The 10,819-nt window shown below is 44.3% G+C and overlaps 2 protein-coding genes across 2 annotated transcripts; both read right to left on the bottom strand.

Moving 5' to 3' along the window:
• Positions 1-207: 207 nt before the first annotated feature.
• Positions 208-3,172, bottom strand: LOC125099926 (protocadherin beta-15-like). The gene is given in 3 exon segments (XM_047729553.1): positions 208-709; positions 712-794; positions 796-3,172. Coding segments are annotated over 3 exon segments (2,409 nt in total). The 5' UTR covers positions 3,051-3,172; the 3' UTR covers positions 208-638.
• Positions 3,173-5,596: 2,424 nt separating this feature from the next.
• On the bottom strand, positions 5,597-10,017 carry LOC125099929 (protocadherin beta-18-like). Its single transcript, XM_047729557.1, has one exon. The coding sequence runs from the start codon at positions 9,826-9,828 to the stop codon at positions 7,441-7,443; it is 2,388 nt and encodes a 795-aa protein (XP_047585513.1). The 5' UTR covers positions 9,829-10,017; the 3' UTR covers positions 5,597-7,440.
• Positions 10,018-10,819: the final 802 nt, after the last annotated feature.

Below are 10,819 nucleotides of genomic sequence, written 5' to 3'. Positions count from 1 at the left end.
TTTTGCAGACATTTCTCCATTTAAAAATTTAAGACAATGGGGCGCCTGGGTGGCTTAGTGGGTTAAAGCCTCTGCCTTCAGCTCAGGTCATGATCTTAGGGTCCTGGGATCTGGGCCCTGCATCAGGCTCTCTGCTCAGCGGGGAGCCTGCTTCCCTTCCCCCCCCCCCCTCTCTCTCTCTCTCTCTCTCTCTCTCTCGCCCTGCCTCTCTACGTACTTGTGATCTCTGTCAAATAAATAAAAAATCTTTAAAAAAATTTTTAAGACAAGTAGGCTTAATATCAGATTAAACAGAAACTATACTGATACTTCATTATATTAATATCATAATGCTTTCTAAGTAACCACAATGTAAAAAAATTTTTAGAGTTTCCATATAATAAAGAGAGGATGGGGCTGGGGTCATCTTCGAATCAAACTGCTTGATAATGAAAAGTTGATAAATTCAACATATATTCGTGACGTTTCGGTAATGCAATAAAGTTGAAAATTCTTTGTCTCTATCAAAATAGAAATGATATAAAGAGTAAATATGAGTATATACTCGAAAAGAATATTTCAAATACCCTTAATAGGAATATGGAATCAGCAAATCACCCAAGAAATTCTATACGGACCAAAACAGTAACGGAGACCTATCATATTTCGAAAGAACCCAAATTCCTTAACCGAAATTCATAATTGAATCCAAAACTATTCACAAATTTGTGTTTTCCTCCATATCCTTCACAGGCTTCTGTTGGGTGGAGACAACAAACTTCAAAAACTTAAATTCCCTGGTCCCAGATTCTCCCCAGACACACGTCATACTGGTAGCTGTGGGACAGGGTCCCCGCGCCGCTGACGTCCACCAGGTGGCCCGGAAACGGGCCCTCGGGCACCGAGCAGCCGCCCCCCGACGCCGCCCGGCTCCTCCTGCACAGCCGCACCGCCACGAACACCAGCACCGAGAACAGGAAGAGCGACGACACGGACGCCAAGGCCACCACCAGGTAGACGGTGAGCGGGTCGGCGCGGGCCTCGGCCGCCGCCGCGTCCGGCAGCGGCAGGTAGGGCTGCGAGAAGCCGTCCACCAGCAACACGTGCAGCGTGACGCTGGCCGACAGCGGCGGCTCGCCGTGGTCCCGGACCAGCACCAGCAGCCTGTGCTTGACGGCGTCGCGCTCGCTCAGCGGCCGCGCCGTGCGCACCTCGCCATTGTGCGCCCACACGCCGAACAGCCCGGGCTCCGTGGCCTTGAGCAGCTGGTACGACAGCCAGGCGTTCTGGCCCGAGTCGCCGTCCACCGCCACCACCTTGGCCACCAGGTAGCCCGCCTCGGCCGCCCGCGGCACCAGCTCGGTGCAGGGCGCCGAGCCGTTCTGCAGCGGGTACAGCACGAAGGGCGCGTTGTCGTTGGCGTCCGCCACCAGCACGCGCACCAGCGCCTGGCTGCTGAGCGCCGGCGAGCCGCGGTCGGCCGCGCCCACGCGGAACTCGAACGCCTGCAGCGCCTCGAAATCCAGCGACCTGAGCGCGAACAGCTGCCCGTTGTCCGCGTTGATGGACACCAGCGAGCCCAGCGGCAGCTGCGGGTCGTGGGGCGGCAGCAGCGAGTAGGTGACCTGGGCGTTGGCGCCCGAGTCTCTGTCGGTGGCGCTCACGCTGCCGATGTGCAGCGCGGGGCTGTTGTTCTCGCGGACGCGCAGGGTGTAGGTCGTCTGGCTGAAGGTCGGGGCGTTGTCGTTGACGTCGGACACCGTCACCGTTAGGTTGTGCTGGGTTTTCAGCCTGGGGGTCCCCAGGTCGGTGACGGTGATGGTGATGTTGTACTCGGCCTGGCTCTCTCTGTCTAGCTCTCCTTCTGTTACTAGCTTGTAGAAATTCTCAACGGAAGGTTTCAGAGTGAACGGAACATCTTCGTGGATGGAACAAACCATCCTCCCATTGTCCCCAGAATCTTGGTCTTGAATACTGAAAAGAGCTATCGTGGTCTCAGGGGAATTTTCTGGGATGGAGCTTATAAGTGAAGCCACCGTCAGTTCTGGGGTGTTGTCATTTATATCCACCACCTCTATTATGACAGTGCATTTTCCAGAAAGACCTGCCCCATCAGAAGCCTTAATATCCAGCTCATATGACATAATTTTTTCAAAATCTAGTGTCCTAATTATTTTAATTTCTCCTGTGAGTTCATCAAGTGCAAATGTCCTACTAATCTCTTCATCGCCATAAAAAAATGAATAGAATACTTCACCATTTGTTCCTGTATCTAAATCTCTAGCTGAAACAGTGACAATAACCGATCCCAGAGGACTGTTTTCCACGATCTGTACATGATAGAGTGGCTGCGCAAACTCAGGGGCATTGTCATTGATGTCCAAGATATCAATGAGGACCAAGGCAGTCCCAGTTTTAGGAGGAACTCCACCATCTACTGCCAGGAGAGTTAACCTAAGCTCAGGCTGCTCCTCTCGATCTAGCACTTTGTCCAGAACTAGTTCCGGGTATTTTCTGCCTTCACCGCTATTGTGGGTAAGAACATGGAAATGGGAGTTGGGATAAATGGTGTAGTTTTGGATATTATTGATACCTACATCCAAATCTTGTGCATTTTTCAGGGGAAACGCAGTCCCTGGAAGAGTATTTTCCATGATTTTCAAAATCATTTCTGCTTCTGGGAACACAGGGGAATTGTCATTTATGTCAGTGACCAAAAGCTTATACCTATATACCTCTAAAGGTTCTTCCAGTAACACTTGGAATTGCAGTACACAAGGCTCCATGGGGCCACACAGTTCCTCCCGATCCAGTTTATCATTTACTTGTAAATCTCCCGTCTGAAGGTTCAGCTGAAAATATTTTTTGTCATTTGTAAAAATGATCCGAGCCCTCCGCCAAGACAGCTCTCTTATCGCTAGCCCTATGTCCTTTGCTAGATTGGCCACAAAAGAGCCACGCTCTGTTTCTTCAGCGATACGGTAATCGTCCTGCTCCGCCCAAGTGTGAGACAGCAAAACAAAGAGAAGAACTTGCCTTAGTCTAGGAAAGCGCTCCTTTGCAGCCTCCATTTCTCCAACGCCAAAAGTCTTTAGAATCTGAGTGCCTGTTTGGTCTTTAGGCAGTCCGCTCCAGGAGTCAGTCCCTTGCCGCAAGGTAATTCCGTAAAGAATTATCTTCTCTTAGATGTGTGTGACTGCCGGCACCGTAACCATCGGCAGGTCTGTTTTTCCGCAACCTTAGGTTACAGCGCCACCCTGTGTTGTACTTAAATCTAGTTCGCTGAAATTGCTACAACACATATCATCCTTACTTTGATTAATAAACACACAAAAGCAGGGGCGCCTGGGTGGCTCAGTGGGTTAAGCCACTGCCTTCGGCTCAGGTCATGATCTCAGGGTCCTGGGATCGAGTCCCACATCGGGCTCTCTGCTCAGCAGGAAGCCTGCTTCCCTCTCTCTCTCTCTGCCTGCCTCTCCATCTACTTGTGATCTCTCTCTGTCAAATAAATAAATAAAATCTTTAAAAAAAAAAATAAACACACAAAAGCAAACCACAGATTAAATATGGGATGGTTTATAAATAAAATGATAATTTCTGTTTTCCTATGGGATTATGAATGTGGAAATAGTGACAGACACCACTGTGAACGGATGCAAAAATAAAGCCAACTGTATTTGTTAATTCAACAAATGCTCATCAATTCCTTGTTATATGTCACGCCCTGTAAAGTGCTGGGAATACAAACACCCTCTCTGACCTCATGGAGTTTACAATATAATGTCTACTATGTTGTCTAATCTCTGCTCTCCAGGGAAATTGACTAGAAAACAATGTGGGCATCAGTCCATTCCTAAATAAAGAATATACACAATTAAACTCTTAACTCACTACTGCTAGCACAGTAGATGAAAAGATTCATTCACAGTTTCAGGAGTACAAACTTAAGTGACAGACCAGCTAGAGCTAGTTTATTATGCAAACTCAATAGAAAGCTTAAGGAATTGTGGATGACTTATTTGTAGATATTGTCTAAGGAGAATGTCTCTGTACTTCTGTGAGAACATTGTATAGACTTGTTCCATTTTCCAAAAGATTATATAAAGAATCTATATTTATTCCCAAAACTAAGATACTCACATGTTGAAGCAAAGATTCACTGAGATCTTGAAAAGTAGGATAGTCAAGATCATAAAAATAAAGGGCTGAAGTTAAAGTAATAAAAATAAAGTACAGAAGGAAATAAGTTGGATTCATCTGAAAGAGCAGGGAAAAGTTACATCAGGTAAGGAAGATTGCCATTCATTTATAGCAAGCATCTCACTTATCCTTTGTGGATCGCTTGAGATTCTGGCACCCTAGCATGAAACTGAAGTTCTTTTACTCCTATCTATGGGAAAAATAGTCTGTAGTAGGGGGCCTGGGTCTCCCCAGTTGCATCAAACTTCAGCCAATATTTTAATAATGTTTAAATAATAGACACTATCATGTATTTTGGCACACTAATACCAAGCTAACTGGGGAAACAGCATGGGCCAAGTATAAAAACCGATTGCATATTAGTTCAACTCTATTAAAGGTATAAAGCACTCAAACCAATATTCTTTTTTTTTTTTTTTTTGAGATTCTGCATCTTTTAATGAAAGATAAAACAACAATATAAACATACACAAATTTACAGAGAAGGGATCAATTTTAATACATTTGGAGTAAAAGGTGTTTCTTATTTAAATATGGTATAAAAATAAATGCAAGAAACATTAACTGAGAATGTACAGACAAAGACAAAGACAGGAGCTTGTTTCTCACTGTGAAAACGTTGGTGAAATGAAACTTTCTTTGCTAATTTATGTTTAATAAATGTGAAGCCATATGTATACTTATTGACATATGTTTTTTCTTTGATAATTCTTCCCGTGTTTGAGTGAATTTTCAGTGAACTGTGTGTCTAGCAGAAGCTTTAAGAGAAAGAGAAAGGGGGAAAAAAAAGGTTTACTTCACTTGAACTTGTTAAAAAGGAAAAGACACAGACCCAGCGCAGTACAAGGAGAAAGTAAGCAGACAACATTTTGAAATGGAGGCATCGAGATGGTAGAGTCCCTTGAAATGGCAATGCCTTAATGTACACAAAGAGAGAACAATTCAGGTCCTTTGCTCATGCAACATCTTGGTCTAATGTCCTCTGCTCCAGGTAACAACAAAGAGCTACAAAGTATATGCAGTGACTCCAGTCTCTTCCATGCTACAAGGTGATCCTTCTAGTAAGACTGAACGAGGCTTGTTAACCTCTTTGACGTGAGAGATTTCCCCTTTTTCTTTGCCTGTAGAAGCTCTTGGTAGGCGCTGGATCTTATAAAACGTGGATATGAATCACTTTTCATCAATTTGTAAATGTGCTCCTGAGCGTCCCTGAACGTGTACCGCCTGGGCTCCTTCACATTCTGTGTGGTTTTGTCGTAGCTCTTAGAATCCAGGTTAATTCAAACCAATATTCTATTTTAGAATGTTTTTTCCCTACACAGAAATACAAATGTGGTTATGTAAACTCAAAATATCAGAACATGTTGACAGTTAAAATCTAATAGATATCTTCCTTATAGAAAGATCTTGGTCATAGACCAGACTCTTTATTATGAAATCGAATGTCCAAGAAAATGTGCCCTTAATGTCCATGCATTTTTAAAAATATTAATAGAAACTGGTACCTATGTCAGTAAGTGAATGGATCAAAATTAGTTTTTCATTCCCATCTGCATCTCTCAGGTAATTTTCTCTTTATTTTCTCTTCTAAGGAGAAAATTTTAAGCCCATATACTTGGCAGGAAGCTTGAATTTTTTTCCTGAGTGTTCTAGTAATAGAGTATGTGTCAATCAAATTACTATTAATGAAATCATGAATTAACACTTATGATCTATAAATTGGATTATGTATAGGTCCTGAAGATTTTACATTAGATGATGAAATAATTCTGCTCACATTGAACTCAGTTATTTTTAAAAGAAAGAGATGATAAGGAAGGTATGATGTATAGATATCCAAACAATAACAATTTCAGTGTTACTTTTTAAAACTAACCCTGGAGAACATAAAATAAATGCATGGAAACCTGTTAACAAAATATTCCATTCCATAAAATCTTTTGTAGCATCTTTCTGTTGAAAGAGCTCATACATAGTTTATAAAATTAAGTTTTATAACAAAATTTTCTAATATAGATTAGTTCTTTCTGAGCTTTTACATTTTTTATTCCATTTATTACATTAATTTAAAAGCAAAATGTAAAATTAAATTAAAAGCAAAAGACCTAGGTTTTATGGTAAATAGTCTAATTGAGTACTCAAGATAGCATGTATCTTTTCTATCTCTTTTGGTTTCAAGAAATCCACTCTCCCCAAGATAGGTTAAATAAAGGAGTTTTATTATTAGGTAATGGAGTTTTACTGTAGAGCACAAGGAAAATTAGACAAAGGGGACTTAGGAACACTGAAATCAGGAACTGACGAGTCTACAACCAAGCGATTCTTAGTCTCTTCTGTTTCTTGGGCTTCTGCTTCTACCACTCCCTTATTCCTTCTCACTTTTCTTCCAATCCTCCTTTACTTCCTCCCTCTCTACATGCCATTCTGTTCTGCCAACCTACACAAGTATAAACATGGCTACCTCAGTCCATACTTAATATTTCCTAGTTACTAGAAATCAAGAAAAACAATAGATGAAATACATCATAATTACAAACTCAGGGACTTGGAGAATGTGACTATTCCTACTTTAATTAGGAGACTGTAACTGGACCAATAAAAAATGACCAAGAGAGGTAAAGAAAAGTATAATAAGCAGCTCATTTGTTATGACTCCCTTGGGAAGTCCCAGGAAGTTCTCAGACAAGATGAGTGGTCTGGATAGATATCTTAATCCAAACAAGATTACAATTTATTTTAATATAACATCTACCAGAAATATATACCATTCTCAAGATGTTTACAAAAAAAAATACCCAAGTGCAGAAAAATTACTCTGAAATATTTGGCAGAAAGGTAGAACGGAAAGATTATGCTTTAAAAAAAAAAACTAAATAACATCTTAGAAACCATGGATGGTTTTTATTTATACCATGCATTTTCCTCTATCAAACATATAGATTTCAGTGAGAGGATCTAGCGCTCAGAACAGCCAAAGAATATGGCTGAGCCCAGCGTTACATTAATATCGAAGGGGAAATGCTATATATTTGAATAAATTGTTTGAGGTTGCATTTTGGAAGAAAGACCAAGCAAGTACTAGCTTCCTTAGTATTTTCGACAATTAAGATGAAAAAGAGCAGAAAACAGACAAATCACTAAAACTTCTGAAAACTCTTAAGTAAAATGAAGTTACCCAAAACAAAGAATTTTACATTACAATGAATACATTTTACAAAGAAATAGCACTCATTATAAAAGTTCTGCACAATAATCAAATTCCTAAATGAACTCAAAACCATTCAGGAAAGTGTGGCTTTCCTCTGTTCTAGGATCTGGGGGAGGGAGGTTGGGGAGAGCTGGTTTAAGGAACTTGAACTCAGTGGTCCCAGATCCTCCCGTCAGACACACCTCATACTGGTAGCTGTGAGACAGGGTCCCCGCGCCGCTGACGTCCACCAGGTGGCCCGGAAACGGGCCCTCGGGCACCAAGCAGCCGCCCCCCGACGCCGCCCGGCTCCTCCTGCACAGCCGCACCGCCACGAACACCAGCACCGAGAACAGGAAGAGCGACGACACGGACGCCAAGGCCACCACCAGGTAGACGGTGAGCGGGTCGGCGCGGGCCTCGGCCGCCGCCGCGTCCGGCAGCGGCAGGTAGGGCTGCGAGAAGCCGTCCACCAGCAGCACGTGCAGCGTGACGCTGGCCGACAGCGGCGGCTCGCCGTGGTCCCGGACCAGCACCAGCAGCCTGTGCTTGACGGCGTCGCGCTCGCTCAGCGGCCGCGCCGTGCGCACCTCGCCGTTGTGCGCCCACACGCCGAACAGCCCGGGCTCCGTGGCCTTGAGCAGCTGGTACGACAGCCAGGCGTTCTGGCCCGAGTCGCCGTCCACCGCCACCACCTTGGCCACCAGGTAGCCCGCCTCGGCCGCCCGCGGCACCAGCTCGGTGCAGGGCGCCGAGCCGTTCTGCAGCGGGGACAGCACGAAGGGCGCGTTGTCGTTGGCGTCCGCCACCAGCACGCGCACCAGCGCCTGGCTGCTGAGCGCCGGCGAGCCGCGGTCGGCCGCGCCCACGCGGAACTCGAACGCCTGCAGCGCCTCGAAATCCAGCGACCTGAGCGCGAACAGCTGCCCGTTGTCCGCGTTGATGGACACCAGCGAGCCCAGCGGCAGCTGCGGGTCGTGAGGCGGCAGCAGCGAGTAGGTGACCTGGGCGTTGGCGCCCGAGTCTCTGTCGGTGGCGCTCACGCTGCCGATGTGCAGCGCGGGGCTGTTGTTCTCGAGGACGCGCAGGGTGTAGGTCGTCTGGCTGAAGGTCGGGGCGTTGTCGTTGACGTCGGACACCGTCACCGTTAGGTTGTGCTGAGTTTTCAGCCTGGGGGTCCCCAGGTCGGTGACGGTGATGGTGATGTTGTACTCGGCCTGGCTCTCTCTATCTAGGGGGCTCTCTGTTACCAGGGTGTAGAAATTCTTAAACGTAGGCTTCAAGAGAAAAGGGAGGTCATCCTGAATGGAGCACACCATCCTCCCGTTGTCCCCAGCATCTAGGTCACGTACGCTAAAAACAGCGACCACCATTTCAGGTGACGAATTTTCAGGTATGGGGCTAGTCAGAGATGTCATGACTATTTCTGGTGCGTTGTCATTCACATCCACAACCTGAACTAAAATTGCTGATTTTCCGGAAAGGCTACCCCCATCAATGGCCTGGAGATTTATTGTATATGACTGAATGAACTCGAAATCCAGAAGCGCTTTTAAATGGATTTCACCAGAAACTGGATGGATTTCAAATGTTTTCCGAATGTCTGTGGAGACGTGAGAAAATGAGTAGGATAATTCTCCATATATTCCCGCATCCAAATCTGTAGCAGACACCCTGATGACCAAGGAGTCCACAGGGCTGTTTTCTGGTACCTGAACCTCATAGACAGGCCTTTCGAACTCTGGTGCATTGTCATTGATATCTAAAACCAAAACACGAACCAGTGTAGTTCCAGACCTGGGCGGAGACCCACCATCCAAGGCTGTTAGCGTTAATCTGAACTCGGGCTCCTTTTCCCGATCCAGAGATTGGTCCAGTAACAGCTCTGGGAATTTTCTGCCATCATCACTGTCTTGTAATTTAAGGTGGAAATAAGGATTGGGACTTAATGTGTAGTTTTGGACACCATTCTTTCCTACATCCAAGTCCTGAGCACTGTCCATTTGGAATGAGGTTCCTGGAGCAGTAGCTTCTGAGATTTTCAGAATTATTTGCTTGTCTAGGAAAGCAGGGGCATGATCATTTATGTCTTTAACCCAAAGTTCAGCCCGAAAAAATTGTAAAGGATTTTCAAATAATACCTGGAAATGCAATATACATGGCTCTGTGAAATGGCAAAGTGCCTCCCGGTCCAGTTGCTTATTTAAGAGCAAGTTGCCAGTCTGTGGATCCAACTGTAAATATGGTTTATAGTCGTCAAAGATGACTCTCGCCCCCCGTGCAACCAAGTCTTCCACAGCCAAACCTATTTCTTTCACCACATTGGCTATAACAGAGCCGATCTCCATTTCCTCTGCCACAGAATAGTGCCAGGGCTCTGAACACACCAAAGACCCTCCCAGGAAAACAAAGAAAAGCAGCACTTGCCTTATCTGCTGAGGGTGCCTCTCTCCTGGTTCCATGGCTCCTTAGCCAAATGTGTTTCTGCGGAATTGTTTCAACTCAGTAGCAAACAGCTCCTAAATTGCGCCTCTCATCTATCAGGCGGGACCACTGGGAATCTTTAGTTTTGTAATCCTGTCACGGATTACAGGGTGTTGTTGGCTCCCTAGCTTTCTCTTGAAAGCCTCTTTTCCCCTTCTTTCTTCTCCTGTGCTCTCAGTTACACTGATTAAGGGAGACCAAAGCATTGGATGGTATGAAAAAGTCCCCATCTTATCCTGCAGCGCCACCATGCGACTCTGCTGCTTCTCAGGTTTTAAACAGATAAATTTGAGACAAAATACTAATTTACGTTGTGTGTTTGTTGATTAACTTAAATTACACTCTCTCCTATATTATTTTCTGAGTTACATTCTCAGTAATATGTGATGCTATTATTATTCAGTCTTTAACACAATAAATCACAACCTGTTAGAGCTGTGGTGAATATAAAAATCATGTTTAAGATATAGCCCCAACTTCAAATAAATTATGATCTCTCTTTGAAGACCATATATAAAACAACTAAAAATACTTAAAGGGACTCTTTCACATAATTGACGTTATGAGCAAAATATTGCCAGGAAATTGGAAAAGGGAACCAGAGATTTTAGTCTTCTCTAGCTATCAGCAAATACTCCTAGAAAAGACAATAAGGTCATGCATTTTTAACCTAGTATATGAAACCTAGTATATGAAAATAGTTGTTTTGGGGTGACTGGACATTTCAAGCTGAGTAAATGGTACCATTTACTTAAGGACACTCCATGAGAGACTTACCTGGCAGAAATAGAAAGTAAATGCTCAATAGTAGTGAATAAAACAAGATATGTCCAGAAAATTGAACAAACTAGATACCAGTTTAGTTGTGGAAAATAAACCTATTTTGCAGACCCAGGCCTTCCAGCGGCATCATCATAAATATTTTATTCATCCACTCATTACCTGTCTAGCAAATATTTATTGATCATA

Source organism: Lutra lutra, chromosome 5 (assembly GCF_902655055.1).
Source record: "Lutra lutra chromosome 5, mLutLut1.2, whole genome shotgun sequence".
Classification (NCBI taxonomy): domain Eukaryota; kingdom Metazoa; phylum Chordata; class Mammalia; order Carnivora; family Mustelidae; genus Lutra; species Lutra lutra.
Note: the sequence above shows the minus strand (reverse complement) of the source record. Positions and strands in the feature narration are given on the sequence as shown.

What these genes read in the sequence shown, in the direction of transcription:
- LOC125099929 (XM_047729557.1), bottom strand. Translation starts at nt 9,828, where the DNA reads ATGGAACCAGGAGAGAGGCACCCTCAGCAGATAAGGCAAGTGCTGCTT.